At 42.0% G+C, this 22120-nt stretch overlaps 1 protein-coding gene across 2 annotated transcripts in view; it reads right to left on the bottom strand.

Moving 5' to 3' along the window:
- tax1bp1b (Tax1 (human T-cell leukemia virus type I) binding protein 1b) overlaps nucleotides 1–22120 on the bottom strand; it is a 154296-nt gene that overhangs the window by 17540 nt on the left and 114636 nt on the right. For both annotated transcript variants that reach the window (XM_041183743.1, XM_041183745.1), the window contains exons 14-16: nucleotides 11945–12040; nucleotides 3949–4126; nucleotides 3641–3783 (exon numbers count right to left, since the gene is read on the bottom strand). In XM_041183743.1, coding sequence (XP_041039677.1) covers nucleotides 3641–3783; nucleotides 3949–4126; nucleotides 11945–12040 — 417 coding nt within the window. The remainder of the gene's footprint in view (nucleotides 1–3640; nucleotides 3784–3948; nucleotides 4127–11944; nucleotides 12041–22120) is intronic.

Genomic DNA, 22120 nt, shown 5'->3' with positions numbered 1-22120 from the left:
TACTCAGTGTGAACAGAAGAGCAGAATTCCAAACAACAGAACTCTGCAAACAATTAAGTTGCCATTGTAAAATAAAATCTTATTCCCGCCAAAAAAAAATTATCAATACAAATTCAAGTTATCCATGAGAACCAAAATCAAGTTAAATTAATAGAACCAATGACAGTGACATAGTTGGCTACCAGTGCTGGAGATGTTAACTTTGTATTCAAGTAAGCTAACATTGCTTCTCACTTCATTGATGAGGGGAGTGAAGGCAGGGTTGCTAAATTTGCAGGTGACACAAAAATAAGATAGGAAAATAGGTTGCGAAGAGGATATAAGGAGGTTGCACACAGACAAATATAGATAGGTTGAGTGAGTAGACAAAAATCTGGCAGGTAGAGTATGTGGGGAAATGTGAAGTTGTTCACTTGGGCAGGAAGAATAAAAAAAAGAGCATTACTTAAATAGAGACCTACTGCAGAATTTGGAGGTGCAGAGGGATCTGGTTGTTCTACTGCATGAGTCACAAAAAGTTAGTATGCAGGCACAGCAAGTAATTAAGACTAATGGAATGCTATCCTTTATTGTGAAAGGAATTGAACATAAAAGTAAGGATGTTATGCACCAATACAGGCATTGGTGAGACTACATCTTGAATAGCACTCCATCTGAAATACAGCTTGAATGAACAGAGATCATGTTGAGCAGGACAAGCTGCTGGAAGAGAGTGGAGGAGCAGAGGGAGAAGGACTCTCAACCTAGCGTGTTCCGGGAGCAAATCACTTAATCAAATCTCAGCGAGGTACAACGTGAAGGAGCTTACTGAAATCTGCCACCTGCTGCAGCCGCAACTGGAACCTCTAAGCAGGCCAAGGAATGCACTGCCAGTGGCTATGAAGGTAACCACAGCAATGAGCTTGTGTGTATCTAGTTCTTTCGAGGATGGAATTGGGAGAGCTTCTACAGTTTCTCCCAGTTCATCGTCCATTGTAGCCAATGGATCTCTACACTAACTATAGAGAGCTAGCTATATTGCATTCTCTCTCGCCAAACAAAATAAACAGAGAACACTTGGCTTCGCAAGGATTGCAGGCCTCCCAGTGCTGCAGTGTACCATATTTGGCGCACACATCATGCTGCAGACGCCGCATCTCAACAAGAGATGTTCTGCAATGGAAAGCAATTCCACTCCCTCAACATTCAGCTGGTGTGTGGCCAATGGCACCGAATCATGCAGGTCAATATCCAATATCCTGGCAACAGCAAAGATGCTTTTGTTCTGTGGTGGGCCTACGTTTGAGCCAGCATAGCAAATTAAAGGGTGACCACGCAGGAGCGTTGAGGTGGTGGGAGGGGATGGGGGTGTGTGTGTGGGGCAGGGAGAGCAAGGGTTATTTGCTGATGACATGTCTGAGGCTCCAGCACACAATTCCATGGATGCATGAGTAGCATGCATAAAATGAATGACATGCTGTCAGAGTAGGCCAACTGGTATACTGAAACAATGCTTCTGTTGCCTCCTGGGCTGCTTTGGAGGAGCCTTGCAGTACTTGTCAGAGAGGGTGTCAAGTTTCACGGTGGTCTACTGCATAACCTCGCCATCATGAGGGGACAGCCCTTGTCACGAGTTACATAGCAAGCAGCTGAGCATGGGGAGCATGAGGAACAGGAGAAGGAATGGAGGAGCCAGCCTAGACAGCCTTCTGACAGGGCTATCCGTGAAGAACTCATCAGAGCGCAATGCTAGTAATTACAACCCCACTTTCCCATTCATTAACTGTCCCACACCTTAACTTCCCTTTGTCGCTGACCATCATAGTGCCCACTTCGCCGCAGTACAAAATTAAAAGGCTTCACAAAATGGAACCTTCCAAACTAAATTTATAGATGAACGGTGAAAGGCTACTGACTTTCAGTGAGGAAGACTGCAATTGGCCTTGCAGAACTACTGCACCATCCTGGCATGAACAACAACAGTCTGCACTACCTGACACAGCAAAGGTACTGGTGGAGAGGGAGGACAAATTCTATACTATGGAGAGGGACAGCAAGGTCATGCCCCATGGAGGCATTGCCGCTCTTCTGAATGATGCCTCAAAATTCCTAGCAATCTGATAGAGGACAGATTGCTGGGCTGCTGTGATACCCTGGAAATGTCTTACCGCACTGTAATCCACCGCCCTTACGCCTTGTATGGAAGCAAGCTGATAGTTGGGGGTATAATTAACAGGAGCATGCTTGCATCATAGCAGCTTTTAAATCAGAAGTGTAGGATGGGGAGGAAACTGGATGTGAGGAGGTGGATTGGATATACAGTGATCTTTGATGGTTTCAACCCTGCAGCAACGGCCGTCCCAATTATGACCAGCGCCATCTCCTTTCTGGGGAATCTGTCCCCGCCTGGTGAGCTCCTGCTGTCTCCAATTGTGCACGATCTTGCCCTGCAAGAGAGGAAAGTGTTAGTGAGTGTTTTGGGTGCTGTGACTGTCATGGTTGACATGGTGGTGTGTGCAACCTGTGAGATGCCAGTCTGCAATTAGCAGTGCAAGTGTTTGAGGGTGAAGTGAAGCTTTAAATGTGAAGCATGAGTTGTGGCTGATAATTGTTGGTGAGTGAATGACAGGCATGATGAACTGACCAGTGCCTGAGGTTAGTGGTGCAAACTGGTAGGATATGGAATGTGAAGAGGAATTCACTTTCCTCAACCACACAGTGAGGTCATTGAACTTCTTGTGAGACCGAATCTAGATCCTCGAGGCTTGCCTCCTGGCATTGACCGCCACAGTTATCTGCTCCCATTGCCTTCTCAGCATTTATCTGGCTAGCCTCCTGTTGGTACAGGGCATCTGTTTCTTTCCACCTCCTCCATCAAGGCCTTTAGAGCAGCACTCAAGGACCTTGGAGCCTGTTCTCTTCCATGTTCAGGTCAGAGTCATGTTCTCCGTGATTACTGAGTTACAGTACACCTCTCCTTTAAGATGTGCAGGCTCACCTCTAGCACTGTAGGCTATTTTTAAGTGATGCTAGTCACTCACGGTATTGGTCTTCTGTTGGTGCATCCAACCAATCAACAATGCAGTTAGTGTTGAATGGATGCGGAAACCATTGTAATTTGCAGGCAGCATGAATTTAGCCACCAGTGTTTTAGATAATGTTGGATCTGAATTATGAATATTCCAGTGCATATACCAAATAAAAGTGAAAGATATTTTGGGAGGAATGCAAATTACCTCTGTGGAGTTAGTTATTATTTTGTGTTATACAGCAGAATGAATAATTAAATGTTTCTGTAGAGGGGTCAACCTATAATATTGTCTCAATTGTTTTCAATCAAAAATAAAGAAGGAACACAGCTGGGCTTTTTTTTTAGCCAATGCAACACAATAATACTGAAAACGTATGAGAAGAATTTATTATGGTCAGTTGTCAGATGCGTGATGCATGAAGGTATTAAAAGCACTACTACACTGTTGTATTTATTTCTATTCTTGTATGTATGAAGCTCACAAATAAAATGCACTCTTTACTATCCGCACGAACCAACTTTGTTGCTGAACCAGATGGCCAGAAATTAATGATACACTATAGCCTTTTTTGCTGCAGCAAACTGATCATAATTTTCTTTAAAATCAAATGAAAATCAATTAGAACTTGCATTAATAAGCTCATCAGGGTCCTCAAGTCCATCTGGTCTACTGAAGTTGCGAGAAGGTTGGCTGCAGACCACAGTACTATCCAATCCCCATGAGGGAACCCCTCTCGGCATTCTATGGATCTCATCAAGATAAAGTGCTCCATCTGAATTCAAACACATTACAAAAAAAAAGTTAATTTGCTGATGGTGACAACAACCAATGTTATTTTAGCATGGAAAACTACCAAACATAGTTTAAGAAGAGTTTTACATTAGTTTACTATCAACATAAAGTAACATGATGAGAGGCTGCCCGAATTAGCACCAACCTCTTCCAGTCTCTGCATAAGGGTCTCCAAACTGCAATCCAGGGTGTTTCACAGGTACAATAGGAGGATCCGAAGAATATGGGTTTGGATATTGTAAGATCTGCTGTGCATCTTGAGGCTTTGAACTTTGTGAATTTTGCTCTTCGCCATCATGCCTACTTTCCTCCCTTGAAAATTCCTAAAAAGAGGGGAAAAAGCAGTTAGTTATAGGACAAAGTATACAACCAGAGTCAAACTAATTAGTTGTTTGTAACTTGAAGCTACACACTTCAAGATTATATAGTTAAACTACATAAGAAAAATAAATTCAAAGTTAGGTAACCCACTTATTTCCCCTTTAAATTTATTACACAATATCTCAACTATACAGTGTAAGACAAACTTTTATAAAGTACATTCATAACTAATACCATTACATACAAGATGAACACATGTGCAGGAAGTGCTACCAGCTGCAGAAACTTGAACTCCAGGTTTCGGAGCTCGAGCGGTGGCTGGAGTCACTATGGCACATCTGCGAGGCTGACAGCTATATGGATAGCACATTCAGAGAGGTGGTTACACCACAGATTAGGAGTATGGAGGCAGAATGGGACTGTGTGACTACCAGGCAGTCCAAGATAATCAGGTAGGTAGTGAAGGAGTCCGTTGGGTTCCTGCTCACTAATTGGTTTTCCATTTTGGACACTGGCCAGGGCTTAGGTTCCTCAGAGGAGTGCAATCATAGCCAAGTTTGTGGCACCATGACCGAGTCAGTTATACAGGATAGGAAGAAGAAAGGAAGAGCAATAGTGATAGGAGATTCGTTAGTTAGACTGGTGTTTCTGCAGCCCAAGGATGGTATGTTGCCTCTCTGGTGCCAGGGTCAAGGATGTCACCGAGCAGCTGTAGGGCATTCTGCTGGGGGAGGGTGAGCAGCCAGAGGTCCTGGCCCACAGTGGTACCAATGACTTAGGTAGGAAGGGCATGTGGTTCTGCAGACAGATTTTACGGAGCTATGTAGAAAATTAGCAAGCAGGACCTCAAAAGTCGTAATCTCCTGATTACTCCCAATGCCATGTGCAGGTGAGTACAAAAATAGGGAGGATAAGGCAGAAGAATGCGTGCCTGGAAAGATGGTGCAGGATGGTGCTTTAGATTCCTGGGGACACTGACTGGCTCTAGAGGAGCTGGCATCTATACAACAGGATGGGTTGCACCTGAAAAGAGCCAGGACTGAGTTCCTTCGGGGTGATTTGCTGTTGTGTGGGGGGGGCTTAAAACTAACTCAGCATGGGTGTGGGAACCAGCAGAGAATATTAGAGAGTAATACCAAGGTGCACAAAATACTGAGAGAGGCAGATAGCACTAGAATAGGGAACAGTAAGTTAATAGGTGGAGTTGGAGTAAGGGGGAAAGTATTTAAATCTGAATCGGGGTTATGCTGCATGTATGTGAATGCACGGAGTATAATAAACATGATCGGTGAGTTATAGGCGCCAATTTCCATGCAGAATTATGATGTTGTGGTGATAACAGAGACCTGGCTCAAGGAGGGGTAGGGCTGGATGTTAAACATTCCTGGATACAAGGTGTTCAGGAAAAGGTAGAGCAGGAAGAAAAGCAGGAGGGGTGGCAGCATTGGTTAAGGACAGCATTGCATTGCTGAAGAAAAAGGATGTCCCAGAGGGCTCAAGCGCAAAATCAACTTGGCTAGAGCCAAGGAACAAAGAGGTGCAATTACATTGCTCGGTGTAGTCTATAGGCCACCAACTAGTGGGAAAGATGTAGAGGAACAAATCTGCAGTGAAATTACAGAGAGGTACAAACATTATACAGTAGTTATAATGGGGGACTTTACCTGAATATAGACTGGGATAGTGGTACTGTAAACAGCAGAGGGGCAAGAGTTCCTAGAGTATGTTCAGGAGGATTTTGTAAAGCAGTATGTGTCCAGTCCAACAAGAAAGGGGGCACTGCTAAACATGTTTCTTGGAAATGAGCAGACCAAGTAGATCAAGTATCAGTGGGGGAACATTCAGAACTAGGAGCAGGAGTAGGCAATCCAGCCCCTTGAGCCTGCCCCGCCATTCAGTACGATCATGGCTGGTCTAATTTCGGCCTCAATTCCAATTTCCCGCCCTCTCCCCATAACCTTCCAACCCATCATTCATTAAAAATGTCTATCTCCTCCTTCAATTTATTCAGCATCCCAGCACCCACTGCACTCTGGAGGTAGTGAGTTCCACAGGTTCACGACCTTTTGAGAAAAGTAATTCCTCCTCATCTCTGATTTAAATCTACCAACTCTTAGCCTAAAACTACGGCCTCTCATTCTAGAATGCCCCACAAGGGGAAACATCTGCTCCACCTCAATGATGTCTATCCCCTTTAGCATCTTATGTACCTCAAATAGATCTCCTCTCATCCTTCTAAATTCTGATGAGCATAAGCCTAAACTGCTCAATCTCTCCTCATAAGACAAGCTCTGAATCTCTGGAATCAATCTAGTGAACCTCCTCTGAACTGCCTCCAATGCAACTACATCCTTCCTCAAGTAAGGGGACCAAAACTGTGCACAGTACTCCAGGTGTAGTCTTACCAATGCCTTGTACAGTTGCAACAACATTTCCCTATTTTTATACTCTATTCCTTTAGCAATAAATGCCAAAATTCCATTTGTCTTCCTTATTACCTGCTGTAGCTGCAAACTAGCTTTCAGCGATTCATGCACGAAGACACCCAGATCGCTCTGCACTGAAGCATTCTGAAGCTTCTCTCCATTTAAATAATAAGTCGCATTTTTATTCTTCCTACCAAAATGGATAACCTCACACTTATCCAAGTTAAACTCCATCTGCCAGATTTTGGCCCATTCACCTAACCTGTTCATACCCATTTATAAATTTCTTATTTCTTCATTGCAGCTTACTTTCCCACCTATTTTGGTGTCATCTGCAAATTTAGCTATAGTACCTTCTATCCCTGAATTCAAGTCATTAATATAGACTAAATATTTGGGGCCCAAGGACCGAACCCTGTGACACCCCACTCGTTACAGATTGCCATCCAGAAAATGATCCATTTATCCCAACTCTCTGCTTTCTGTTGGTTAGCCAATCCTCTATCCAAGCTAATATATTATCCCTAACTCTTTGTGATCTTATCTTGTGTATTAATCTTTTTGTGCGGCACCTTATCAAAGGCCTTCTGGAAGTCAAGATAGACTACCTCTTACCCACTTTGCTTGTCACATCTTCAAAGAACTTTAGCAAATTAGTCAAACATGATTTATTCTTCATAAAACCATGCTGGCTCTGATGGATTGCATTTTTGACTTTCCAAACGCCCCATTACTACTTCCTTAATAATGGATTCCAACAATTTCCCAACAACAGATGTTAAACTAACTGGTTTCCTACTTTCTGCCTCCCCCACATTTTAGCATTTTTCCAATCCACTGCAACCTTTCCAGAATCCAGGGAATTTTGGAATATTATAGCCAATCCATTCACTATGCTGCCACTTCCTTTAGGGATGTAGGCAATCAGGTTCTAGGGACTTGTCACCCTTTAATCCCAATAGTTTGCTCAGTACTTTTTCTCTCGTGATGGTGATTGTTCCAAGTTCCTCTTTCTTTATACCATCTGCACTACCTGTTACTACTGGGATGGTACTAGTGTCCTCCACTTTAAAACGGAGGCAAAAATATTGATTAAGCATCTCTGCCATTTCTGTGTTCCCCACTAATGACTTTTCTCAAAGGGGCGTGAATCTGTGGAACTCACCACCCCAGAGTGCAGTGTATGCCGGGATGCTGAATAAATTTGAGGAGGAGGTAGACAGATTTTTAATTAGTAATGGGTTGAAAGGTTATGGGGAGAGGGTGGGAAATTGGAGTTGAGGACGAAATGAGATCAGCCATGATTGTAATGAATGGCAGGGCAGGCTCGAGGCGCTGAATTGCCTATTCCTGCTCCTAGTTCTTATGTGATGTTCTTAACTCCTCAGTCTCATCCTCCTAGGGACCAACATTCACTTCAGTTACTCTCTTTCCTTTTATATATTTATAGAAGCTTTTGCTATCAGTATTTACATTTTGCGTTAGTTTTCTTTCATAATTTACCTTTGCTCTTTTTATTATTTTTTTAGTCACCCTTTGTTGATCTTTAAAAGTTTCCCAATCTTCCAGCCTGCTACTGACCTTTGCAATTTGGTATGCCTTAGTTTTTGCCTTTATGTTATCTTTAATTTCCTTGCTTAGCCATGGATGCTTTCCTCCCCTCTCTTACCATCTTTCTTCCTCTTTGGAATATATTTTACTTGGGAGGAATTGAATATCTCCTTAAATATCTGCCACTGTTCATCAACTCTCCTACCTTGTAGTCTTCCTGCCCAGTCCATTGGGGCCAAATCTGCTCTCATGCCTATGCAGTTACCTTTGTTTAACTCCAGAAGTGTGGGACTCAAGTTTCTCACTCTCAAACTGAACCTGAAATTCTAGCATGTTATGATCACTCTTCCCTAGAGGATCCTTTACTATGAGATCATTAATTAATCCCATCTAATTACACAAAACCAAATCCAGAATAGCCTGCTCCTTGGTTGGTTTCACAACTTTTTGCTCCAAGAAACAATCTCTAATACATTCTACAAACTCTCCCTTGAGACTACCTTTGCCAATCTGATTAGTCCAGTCTATATGCAAGTTAAAATCACCCATGATTAATGCTGTGCCTTTCTTACATGCTCCCAGTATTTCCTGGTTTATACTGTGCCCTACTGCTGAACTACTGTTTGGTGACCTATACTTTACTCTCACCAGGGGCTTCTTTCCCTTGCTATTTCTTATTTACCCAGACTGGCTCTACGTCTTGCTCTCCTGTGCCTATATCATTCTTCATTATAGCACTGATCTCTTCCTTTACTAACAAAGCTACACCACCTCCTTTTCCTTCCTGCCTATCCTTCCGAAACACTGAGTACCCTTGGATATTCAACTCCCAAACCTGTTCTCCCTGTAACCATGTTTCAGTAATCGCCACCAAATCATACCTATTTATCTCTATTTGCGCTGTTAACTCATTAGTTTTATTCTGAATGCTATGTGCATTCAGATACAAAGCTTCAAGTTTTTCCCAATTGTCAATTTTCCCTACTCTTGTATGATTCTTTGGTGCAATATGGCATTCACATACTCTGTCCCTTCCTTTCAATTTTTGGTAACAATCAGCCTAGTTATGCGATTTGCCAGGGCACTGGTCCCCGCATGATTCAAGTAGAGCCAGAACGGAATAACTCCCTGTTTCCCCAGTACTGGTGCCAATGTCCCATGAATTCGAATCCATTTCTCCCACACCAATCTTTGAGCAATGCATTTACCTCTTTAATCTTCTTGACCCTGTGGGTCAGGTAGTAATCCAGATTTAGGAGACAGTGATCATTGTATCATAAGATTTAGGATGACAGTAGAAAAGAACAATGGATAATTAACTGGGGGACAGCCAACATCAGTAGTTCAAGAATGGAGGTTGGCCGGATAGACTGGAACCAAAGATTGGAGGGAAAAATTGTAGCTGAACAATGAGCTACCTTCAAATAAGAAATGGTTTGGACACAATCAAGGTCTATTCCCTCAAAAGGGAAAGGTGGGGAAAACAAATCCAGAGCTCCCTAGAGATAGGAGATAGAAAGAAAAAACGTGCTTACGACAGGTGTCAGGTAGAAAGTATAATTGAGAACCAAGCTGAATACAGAAGGTTCAGAGGAGAGGTGAAGCAACAAATAAGAGAAGCGAAGAGATATTATAAAAAAAGACTGGCAACCAACATAAAGGGGAATTCCAAAATCTTCCATAGGCTCATAAATAGTAAAAGGGTGGTAAAAGGAAGAGTAGGGCCGATTAGGGGCCAAAAAGGCAATTTACACATGGAGGCAGAGGGCACGGCTGAGGTGTTAAATAAATGTTTTGCATCTGCCCAGGCCATGGTGACAGAAAAGGAAAATCTGTCACTAGGAGAGTTCAAAATTGATAAGGAGGTGGTATTGGATAAACTGTCGGTACTGGAAGTCGACAAGGCACTAGGACCAGGATGAGGTGCATCATAGGATATTGAAGGAAGTGAGAGTGGAACTTGCAGGAGAGGTGCCAGAGGGCTGGAGGATTGCAAACATTACACCCTTGTTCAAAAAAGATTGCAAGAAACAGCAGCAATTACAGACCAGTCAGTTTAACTTTGGTGGTGGGGAAGCTTCTAGAAACAATTATTTGGGATAGAATCAATAATCACTTAGAAAAATGGGGTTTATTAGGAAGACCCAGCATTAAGGGGAAATCCTGTTTATCCAACTTGCTAGAGTCTTTTGAAGAGGTAACAGAGGGGGTTGATGAGGGTAATGCTGTTGATATGGTGTACATGGGCTTCCAAAATGCATTTGATACAGTGCCGCAAAACAGATTTGCAAGAAAAGTCGTAGTTTATGGAATAAAAGGGACAGTAGCAACGTGGATGTGAAATTGGCTGAGTAATAGGAAACAGCAAGTAACGGTTAATGAATATTTTCCACATTATTTATATGGAGGAACACTTGCAGTAGAGTTCCCCTGGGGTCGACGTTAGATCCTTGCTTTTCCTGATATATTTGATCTAGATCTTGGTGTGCATAGGGACAATTTCAAAGTTTGCGGATGATACAATACTTGGGAGAATTGTAATCTACGAGGAGGACAGTGTAGAACTTCAAAAGGACGTAGACAAGTTGGTGGAGTGGGCAGATAGGTGGCAGATGCAGTTTAATGCAGGGAAGTGAGAATTGATTCATTTTGGTAGAAAGAACATGGACAAAATAATATAAAAGGTACAACTCTTAAGGGTGTGCAGGAGCAGAGGGACCTATGAGCTTCTACAAATATATAAAAGGAAAGAGAGTAATTGAAGTGAATGTTGGTCCCTTGGAGGATGAGACTGGGGAGTTAAGAACATCACATAGGAACTAGGAGCAGGAGTAGGCAATTCAGCCCCTCGAGCCTGCCCTGCCATTCATTACAATCATGGCTGATCTCATTTCGTCCTCAACTCCATTAAAGGTGGCAGGACAGGTGAAGAGAACAGTTAATAAAGCATACAGCATCCAAGGATTTATTGTTAGGGGCATAGAGTACAAGATAAGGAGTTTATGCTGAACTTGTATAGGACACTAGTTAGACCTCGGCTGGAGTATTGTATACAGTTCTGAGCAACACTCTTTAAGAGGGATGTGAATGGATTGGAGAGAGTCCAGAAGGCATTACCAAAATGATTCTAAGGATGAAAAACTTCAGTTAGGAAGATAGATCGGAGAAGTGGGGACTGTTCTCCTTGGAGGGGAGAAGGCTAAAATGAGATTTGATGGAGGTGTTCAAAATCATGAGAGGGCTGGACAGAGCAGATAGGGAGAAACTGCTCCTGCTCATAAAAGGATTGAGAACGAGAAGGCACAGATTTAACGTGATTTGCAAAAGAAGCAAATGTGATGTGAGAAAAAACTTTTTCACTCAGCAAGTGGTTTGGGGTCTGGAAGTGTGCTGGAGGCAGGGTCAATCAAGGTATTTAAGAGGGCATTTGATGATTACTTAAAAAGAAACAACGTGCAGAGTTACGGGGAAAAGATAGGAGAATAGCACTGAGTCATAATGCTCATTCAAAGAGCCGGTGCAGACACGATAGGCCAAATAGCCTCCTTCTCCACCATAACAAATCTGTGATTCTGTGAATGTGGTCTTTATTACATACTTATTTCATAAAAGATTCTCAGGCAGCCAAGATGATACAGCACATTAACTGATGCACCTACATATTGTGCTATAGGAAGAAGTCTTGTTCTTTCCTGGACTTTCCAAACAAAGGGGAAGAGAGGGAGGGAGTGCGGACAAGCAACAGAAAACCCTGAATTTGAATAGAACCCAGTAAGATTTTATACTCTAAATAATTGCTCATGTCTCACAAAACGAATCGCACAAACTATTTGAGCTACTTGCCTTATTCAGCTCTTCCAGTATTTCTTTTTCTTTGTCAATGATTGCCAGTTTTGCTTTAAGTTCCTTTACTTCCTGTTCCTTCTCTGAAAGCAGAACCTGCAAGAAATAGTGCAAAGCAAGAATAATGAAGTTTGTGCTTTATTTCATTGTTACTTCAAATGGGAATAATGTTGTAATTGTGTTAAGCACTTGAAATTACAAGCATAAACAAAATTTAAAAGACAGTTTGGCTCTGTGAGAGCACTCTCTTTTCAGTCAGGGTTGAAGCCTCCTTCAGGACTTGACTCTGTTCACTAGTAGTACCGCAGCCTCAACCAAAACAGATCAGGTCAGATTTTGCCGTAAAAATAATGTAGAGACTAATACCGTTCACCATTACGGATGTGCAAATTGGACAGCAACTTCCAGTGACCACAATACACAATAAATGTGGAAATTGCTTTCTAAGATGTCCTGCTCCTCCAAAGGCTGCATGAATACATATCTCATCAATCATAAAAACATACAAAATCAGAGGAGGAGTGCAGCTTCTAGAGACTGTTCTGCCATTTAACAGAATCATGGCAAGCCGCAACCACAACTCCTCTTTCCTGCCCGATCCCCATGTCCTTCAATTCCCTTCGAGTTCAAAAATCTATCAATTTCAGCTTAGCATATACTCAGAGGCTGGACATTAGGACTCCTCCAAGGTGGAGAATTGCAAAGATCCACAACCCTCTGGGTAAAGAAATATTTCATCTGAAATGGCTATTTGTGTATCCTGAGATCATGCCTCAGTTCTAGACTCTTCAGCCAAAGGAAATAACTTCTTAGGTTCAGACTTTACAGGGTCAAGACTTATATGTTTCAACAAGATCACCTCTCCTTCCTCTAAACGAGAACATAGGCCCATTCTACTTTATCTCACATCGTTGGTCAACTTATGAGGAGGAATCCCAGAAATCAATCCAGCGAGCCTTTGATGAATCCTCTCAAAGGCTCCTTCCTTAGAGACCAAAACTACACGGTACTCCATACGTGGTTTCTCAAAAGTTCTGTACAACTGCAGCAAGACTTCCTTATTCTTGTACTCCAGTCCCCTTGCAATAGAGGCCAAAATACTAGTTGCCTTCCCAATTGTTTGCTATATGTGCATCTTAACTTGCTTTATTTCGGTACAAGGATATTCAAATCCTTCTGAACACCAACATATAATAGTTTCTCACCATTTAAAAAATATTCTGTTTTTCTATTCTCCCCACCAAAGTAAATAGCTTTGCATTTCTCAACAGTATACTCCATCTGCCACCTTCTTGCCCACTCGCATAATCTGTGTATATCCCTTTGCAGATTCTTCAGGCAGGATTTTCTACATAAGCTTCTGAACCTTGCCATCAGGCTGAAATGTTGATCAGAAGCCTGCACTGTGTGGGAAACAGTCACTCTTTGTGATTTTCCCTGGGGGTCAATTAATGGCCAGAGAATGAGCTAGTCATCCAATTAAGGATGGCAGGCAGGATCTTGAAGCTGGAGGGCAAATCAAAATGGAAGCACCCTCTCTCAAAACAGTTTTAAAATTAGATGAAAAAGTGGCTTTTGCAGCCAGGCCGTCACTGTGGGCAGTTAACCTCTCTACAGGATGGTCCGGGACTCCTGAAACATGCAAATGAGAGGGAAAGTAATCTTAAAAATCTTTTTAGCTCTTTTGGCCACATTTTATGGTGACGTAGGTCAAATCGACTTTTAAGTCACATTTTTGTGCAAATAGGGCAATAAGATTCAAAGGAGGGTTTCTGAAACTGCTCAATTAGGTAGTAAACAAAAACAGAATTACCTGGAAAAACTCAGCAGGTCTGGCAGCATTGGTGGAGAAGAAAAGAGTTGACGTTTCGAAACGTCAACTCTTTTCTTCTCCGCCGATGCTGCCAGACCTGCTGAGTGTTTCCAGGTAATTCTGTTTTTGTTTTGGATTTCCAGCATCCGCAGTTTTTTTGTTTTTATCAATTAGGTAGTAGATGCAGAAGGAAAACTAAGATAACTAAACAAATGTGTCTATGGCCTGAACAATGCCGCCAGGGTGTGTTTTTTTTTGGTGAAATCAGTTTGTTGAAGACAGATCGTCCTCAACTAGAAGCAGATACCACAACATTTTATTGGAATCATAAAGGGAAATATGCAGATTGTCAGTTGGGCTCACAGTGTGGCACATTTGCATGTACTGGAAGCTACATATGTTAATACACAGGGTCCTGTTATTTGCAGACAGAAAGAACATGTACAGATATTGTCTATTTCAGCTAAACAAAATAAGTGACAGCCAATTGCTGGTTCACTCCTCAGGGCAATGCTTTGACCAGAGTCAATCTGCCTGGTTTAAATCTCAAACAATGCTTGACAGTTAGCTTTCAGTCACCATCAACCGGTTCATTCTCCATGGCAATGCCTCTACCAGAGTCTACTTGCCAACAAATCAGCACTCTCTTCTCATACAGTATAAACTGTTGTTCCCTTTACATTTGGTATTCTTGTGAATTATCCTGAGTGCAAGATAAAAAGCTTTGACAAAAATCTTTTTTCAGCAATTAAAAGGAATTTACGTCCTTTAAAAAATAATAGTATACTTCACTTAAAGTAGCTGGCTCACAAATTATTAGAAAGCCAAAATCAATCCCTTATTTTAAATAGATACCCAATATTGTCCATGTAGTGTAAAACTGGATTATATTTCTAAATGCAAAATCATACAATATTGTGATTTAATTTCAAATTGTGTGCTAAAAAGTAATTCGACATAATCAATTTCCTTGGTTTATATTCTGTCAAGCATGTACAATAAAATACCTTTCTCTCCAGAGTTATGGTTTTACTACAATGCAGTACATTTGTTCATTCCTCCTTCAACTCTGTGCACCTTCATGAAGCTAACTGTACAATTGCCAAATCTCTGACAGAGGTTAACAAATTCACTAATGTTAATTTATGAATGTACTTGTCTCAAATGACTTTGTAACCTTTTTTTTTGATGTCTTATTCTTTCCATTCCAAATCCAATATGATATGTCAAACCAATTACTCTCCATTAGGAACAGCCACCTGCAAGTTTTGTCATTTTAATGCAAGCACCAATTTTTCCTAATTTGCAAAACTAGCTGACACATTTTGCCTCTATTCACAAATGATGAAAGGAGGAAGAGTAAACACCCTGAAACATGTTACTTTCTTAACTATGTCCACATTAAAATTACCTTCAATGAATATAATTAGATATGAAAACTCATACATTCCTCCTACCCCTAAACTGGCCCATGAGTGAATTGTTGCATCAGGCTTAAAAATATTTTACTAAGATAAAAGGAAAATACTGCGGATGTTGGAAATCAAACAAAAATAGAAAATGCTGGAAAAAAAATCAGCAGGTCCGACAGCATCTGTGGAGAGAGAATAACAAAGCTAACATTTAGAATCCGTATGGCCCTTCTTCAGAGCTGAAGAGAAGTGGAAATCTGATGAAATTTATACTGTTTAAGAAGGGTGGGGCAAGTGGAGCTGGACAGAAGGCCAGAGATAGGTAGGGACAAAATGAGGGATTGACAAAGATGTCATAAACTGAAGAACAAAGCAATTGTAAATGGTCTTCCCAACTAAATCGTAAATTCTCTTCTCACCTACATCCGCGATTCCTCTGATGCCCTACGTCATATCGACAATTTCCAATTCCCTGGCCCTAACCGCCTCCTCTTCAACATGGATGTCCAATCCCTCTACAACTCCATCCCCCACCAGGATGGTCTGAGGGCTCTCCACTTCTTCCTTGAACAGAGGCCTGATCAACCACCATTCACCACCACTCGCCTCTGTCTGGCTGCACTTGTTCTCTCACTGAATAATTTCTCCCTAAACTTGTCTCACTTCCTCCAAATAAAAGGTGTGGCTATGGGTACCCACATCGGTACCAGTTATGCCTGTCTCTCTATGGAGTATGTGGAACATTCCTTGTTCCAGTCCTACTCAGGCTCCCTCCCACAACTCTTTCACATCGATGACTGTTTCGGTGCCACTTCATGCTCTCGTCTGGACCTGGAAAAATTTATCAATTTTGCTTCCAATTTCCACCCCTCCATCACCTTCACATGGTCCATCTCCAACACTTCCCTTCCCTTCCTTGACCTCTCTGCCTCCATTTCTGGTGATCGATTGTCCACCAATATTCCTTACAAGCCCACCAACTCCCACAGCTACCTAGACTACAGCTCCTCACACCTTGCTTTCTGTAAGGGCTCCATTTCATTCTCTCAGTTCCTTCATCTCCGTCACATCTGTTCCAGTGATGCCATTTCCAAAGCAGCACTTCTGACATGCCTTCCTTCTTTCTTAACCGAGGATCACAACCACCGCCCCCCCACCACCCCCGTGGTTGACCAGGGCCCTCAAGCTGTTTCCAACCCATCTCCCGCACCTCTGCCCTCACAACTTCTCCTCGCTCCCAGGACCATGACAGGGTCCCCCTTGTCCTCAATTTTCATCCCACCAGCCTCCGCATTCAAAGGATCATCCTCCGCCATTTCCAGCATGATGCCACTTCCAAACACATCTTCCCCTCACCACCTCATCAGCATTCTGTAAGGACCGTTCCCTCTGGGACACCCTAGTCCTCTCCTCCATCACCCCCAACAGCTCAACCCCTTCCCATGGAATAGCAACACCTGCCCCTTCACTTCCTCCCTCTTTATCCCAAGGGCCCAAACATTCCTTTCAGGTGAAGCAGTGCTTCACTTGTACCTCCTTCAATTTGGTCTACTGCATCCGCTGCTCCCAATTTGGTATCCTCTACATTGGGGAGACCAAATGCAGACTGGGTGACCGCTTTGCGGAACACCTCCGGTCTGTCTGCAAGCATGACCCAGACTTTCCAGTTGCTTGCCATTTCAACAAACCAGCCTGCTCTCATGCCCACATGTCCATCCTTGGCCTGCTGCAATGTTCCAGTGAAGCTCAACGCAAACTGGAGGAACAGCACCTCATCTTCCAATTAGGCACCTTACAACCTTCTGGACTTAACATTGAGTTCAACAACTTCAGATCATAAACTCTCGCATTCATCCTCACGCCTCTTTTTCTATCCCCTTTCTTCTACATTCATTTTTATTTTTTATCCACATTTTTATTTTTATTCATTTATCCGTAGTTTTATCCCCTTTTTTTATCCCATTTTCTATCCCTTTTTCCCCCCCAACCACTGCACCCCATTCCCTACAGGGCCACCTGTCACTCCTCACACAATGCTACCTCCCTTGTTCTGCTATAATCACATTCTGCTTTCTTACCTTTACGCCACTATTAGCATCTTTTTTTTAGCACTAACCACTACATTTACAATCCCTTTCTCCATTGAGTTCATGACATCTTTGTTAATCCCTTTGTCCCCATCTATCTCTGCCCTGCTATCCAGCTCCACCTGCCCCACACCCCTTAAAGAGTATAAATTTCATTACATTTCCACTTCTCTTCAGCTCTGAAGAAGGGTCATATGGACTCAAAGCGTTAACTTTGTTTTTCTCTCTCCACAGATGCTGTCAGACCTGCTGAGTTTTTCCAGCATTTTCTGTTTTTGTTTAAAAGTATTTTAATTTGCTTAAAGGGAAGTGGAAATTATATTTATGCACTACCACAATTCCTTAATTGTAAGTAAACCCAAAAGATGAATGCCAAGTTGAGATAGTTCATACAAAGATCACTCAACTTTGTCATGTGCTTCACAGGGAAGAGGAGGAGAAAAGGCATATTTTATATTTGCACATAGGTCATGTAATTTCTACCCGTTAATAGGAAATTATCTCAAATTGAATCATTTTAGGTTTAAGTTTAAAACATGAAAGCAGTAGCATATTCATAAAGCATTTACGTGTAAACATCATAGTTTTTACTAACCATACTGGCAGTATGGACCTTATTGCCAAAAAATAAATCCAGTTAGTCTTTCTCCTCCTTTTGAGCACCTCACCTTTTGTCTCTCCATGAAAATCCTACATTTTCTGCTGCCAACCCCCATCAATTCCAAGCCAGATTTTTTAACCAAGATATCACCCTCTACACTGGCTGAAATTACGAAGGATGAGGAATCAATCATATCAGTTCCCAGTGCTCATTCTACTAAATTTACTATGATTAGCACTTATCTCTAAACCACACCTTGCTATGTCCTTTTATTTCTGGCAGTTTCTCCTTCTTTGAACACCTTGCCTTGATCTACCCTCTCATTTAAAATCTTTGTTCTGTACCTCTTCCCCAACACAAGTCCCACCACTTCCTATCACAAGTTTTCCACTGAGATATCTCCTGTTTATCTTCTCAGCCTCTGCACCAAGTAACTTCTCATACTTGGTGATTTTATCCTCCATTTCAACTCCTTTTGTTCTCCATGTTCACTGCCCTAGTTTTCTTCCTAAATCCCGCCCTCACATTATGTCTCCTGCTCATATTCACGGCTGCCCTATGGATCTTACAGTCTCATGTGGTCTCGCTACTCCTATGATTGTCCCAGATAAAGTAATCTCTGAATCTCTGATCTTTTCCAGTTATTACTCTCCACCCACGTCCTCCTTCACCCTCCCAAATCATCCTCTCTCACTTCCAATAATAAGTGTGAGGAGCTCATGATCGTTTTTTTGCCACAAAGATCAAGAACATCTATTCAGCTGTCTCTGCCGCTCTCCTCCTTTTCCTGGCCCACTGAGCCAAGCTTCCTCTAATGTTACTCCATCTTTCTGCATTCATCCCCGGAAACTCTCCCTCAAGTCACTTAGCAGTGCACTTTCAGATTCCCATTACTTCATCCATCACATTTCTGCAGCTATTGAGCTGCTAATTCACACCCTCTCCTCCACCTTTGATGCCCTTGTCCCTATTAAAACCAGTACACTCTCACCCAAGTCATCCCTCCTTCCTTCAAGTCTAAGGGACGCAGATTTGAATGTCTATTGTGCACAACTGGTTTAACCATCCATTGTCAGACCTGGTTGGGCCGTTGAGTACAATTGCTTCCTGCTCCCCACTGCTAAAACTGCTCACTATTCAAAGATCTTCCTTGGAATGTAAGGATAACCCTTTACTTCATGTCTCCACCACAAACTATTTTCTTAAATCACCCTCCTGTGCCTCCTCCAGCCTCACTTCCAATAATAAGTGCAAAGAGCTCGAACTTTTTTGCCACAATATCAAGAACATCTGTTCGGCTGTCTCTACCACTCTCCTCCTTTTCGTGGCCCACTGAGACAAACTTCCTCTAATGTTACTCCATCTTTTGTAGATTTTATTCCATTTCCTACCATGTTTTCTCTCAGCTCATTTTGTCCATGACATCGACGACCTGTTCCCTTGACACTATTCCTTCCGAACTGACGCTATTCCCACTGTTACAATCACAACCAATGTTATTTGCTGAGTAAGCTAAATCCCAGAGGGAAACTTGTCTTACTGATCATAACCTTTTGTTTTGTATTTTGAAAATGAAGGGAAGAGCTACTGATTCCATAAGCATAGAATCCCAGTAACACTTTTAGGATTTTAAAATTAAAAGATTTATTAACCAAAAGGATAAAAAAAAACTTAAGCACACAAGATTAATATTATACAATTAAAACATTTTTACAAAACATCCCCCAAAAAACCCACTTGGTCAGAATGCACAAGTAAACTATTTGGCAAAAGTTCCCTTCTAGATTTTTAACCATGAAAATCCAGTAATTTTACCCAAGACAAAAATTGCTATCACTTTAGCAAAAGGTATACCCCAGGACTTCTCACTTTCTTCCACTCTGCTGTGAAAATCCAAGAAAGTTCAGAAACTGGCTAGTGAGCCAGGAAAAGGAGGAGAGTGGTAGAGACGACTGAACAGATATTCTTGATCCTTGTGGCAAAAAAAAGTCCACAAGCTCCTCGCACTGCCTTCTGAAACAAAGACTTTTTATGGTCTCAGTGGATGGCTGTTTCAGATTTCACACCTTTTCTCAGCACAGAGCTGGTCTTAGGATGTATCCCCCACACAGCCACCACAACTCAACTAAACATCTTTCCTTAAATACCTTTTTTCCCTTTCATCTTGGATTCCATTGTTCTCAAACACCATTTCTAACAACTTATCCAAATATAAAAATCTTCCAAGTTTTCCTATTGCCGCCACTTTTGGATTAAATAAAATTTAATAACCTTCCCCTGTTTACTTATGAAACCTTTGTAAGATGTAAAAGTCCCAAGTCACTTCTAAACTCCCCTTTGAAATTTAACGGCTGAAAAGTCAGGTCCCTATCAACTAATGCAAATTTTAAAAGCCAACTATTTACTTGTAAATCCACTTCACCAGAGTTTCTCATTACAAATCTATGCATGCATCTAGCACCTTTACCCTTTTATCGCTCAACTCCCACAGGTAAGCTGTCTCTATGAACCTTCCCCCCAGTTTAGTTAATCATGGACACACACACTCACACTTCTTTACAGAATACCACCATATTCACAAAATATTAAAAACAACCATATCCATCTTCACACCCACCCAGCTTTCCTTGCTGACCCGCATATGTTGGCAGTTTCCTCTGCATCAGACACTGTTCCCGTATCCTCCTTCTTCAAATCTTGTCTGCAAAAAGTCCTTGGAAACTACCTCCCTTTCCTCTCCAAAGTCCATGAACATGTCATCTTCCAAATCTGTGCCCAGTTTTTCCTCAACTCTATGTTTGAATCTCTTCAATCAGATTTCTGCCCCAGCCACAGTAGAGAAACAGCCCTTATCAAAGTCACAAATTCCATTCTACATTCCTGTTATAAACAACCCCTCTTCTTCCTCTGACTCAGTTGACCATGCCACCATCCTCCAATGCTTCTCCTTCATTGTCCAGCTAGATGCAAAGGAACAGCTGGACAGAATTGCCCTTGCATGGCTCCATTCTCATCTATGGGAATGTGGCCAGAGAAAACCTGCAATGGTTTCTCTTCCCAGTCTCATCTGTTACCTCTGGAAGTCCCCGAGGATTACTCTTTGGTTCCTTTGCCTTTCTCAGCTGCTGCCCATTGGAGGCATTGCAAGAAAATAAAACATCAGGTTTCACATATACGGTGACAACACTCAGCTCTATCACACCACCACCTCTTTCAACAACATCACTCTCTCTAATTTGTTACTTGCCAAACATCCCGAATTGTATGAGCAGAAATTTCCTCCAACTAAATATGAGGAAGGCTGAAGTCTATCTTTGGTCTCTGCCATAAACTTCATTCCCCAGTCATCGTTTCCATCCTTCTCCTGATCACTTGTCTGAATCTGAGACAGACTTTCACAACCTTGGTGTTGTGTTTGACCGAGGTGAGCTTCCGCTCAATCACCAAGACTGCCCATTTCCACCTCTTAAATCATCTGTTACCGACCCTGCCTAGGCCCACCTACCACTGAAGCCTTTATCATGCCTTTGTTGCCTCTACTCTCGACTGTTCCAATGCTCTCTTGGCCAGCCATAAACTCGTACTATTTCAAAACTCTGTTGCCCGCATCTTAACTCACAAGAAGTCTTGAACGCTCATCATTCCTGTGCTTGCTTCCAGTCTGTCCATACCCCAGTTTTAAAACCCTCACCTTTGTTTTTAAATCTCTCCATGGCCTTGCCACTCCTATCTCTGTAATCTTCTAAACCCTACAGGCCATTGAAATATCTGCTTTCCTCCAATGTTGGTATCGTGCATCCTTGATTTTAACCGCTCCATCAATGACAGCAGCGCTTACAACTGCCTTGGGCCCAATCTCTAAGTTCCCTTTCTAAACCTCTCTGTCCCTTTACCCCTCTCTCCTTATTTAAGATGCTCCTCTAGGCCTATCATTTCCGTTAAGCTTCTTGTCATCAGTTCTGATATCTCCTGTGGCTCGGTGTCAATTTTTAACAAAAATCAATGACGGTCTTTTGTTAAGGTCTTGGAACATTTGCTATCTAAATTATTTCTTCTCCTCAGGACCTTTTCCACTCTCTTTCAAAACCATCACCCTTCCTCAAAAAACCCAATGTTCATTTCTCCAAACTTCCATGATTTTTCACAGAATTTGTAGCTTCCTAGCTAGTATCACATCATATGACATGATGCATTTATCTGTTAAACTTATATAGACTACATAATTCACAACCACAAATACTTTTCAGATCAAGTAAATAATGT

The sequence above is a fragment of the Carcharodon carcharias genome, chromosome 3 (genome assembly GCF_017639515.1).
Source record: "Carcharodon carcharias isolate sCarCar2 chromosome 3, sCarCar2.pri, whole genome shotgun sequence".
Lineage (NCBI taxonomy): Eukaryota > Metazoa > Chordata > Chondrichthyes > Lamniformes > Lamnidae > Carcharodon > Carcharodon carcharias.
The sequence above is the reverse complement of the archived record's forward strand: the minus strand, read 5'-3'. Positions and strand labels throughout refer to the sequence as shown.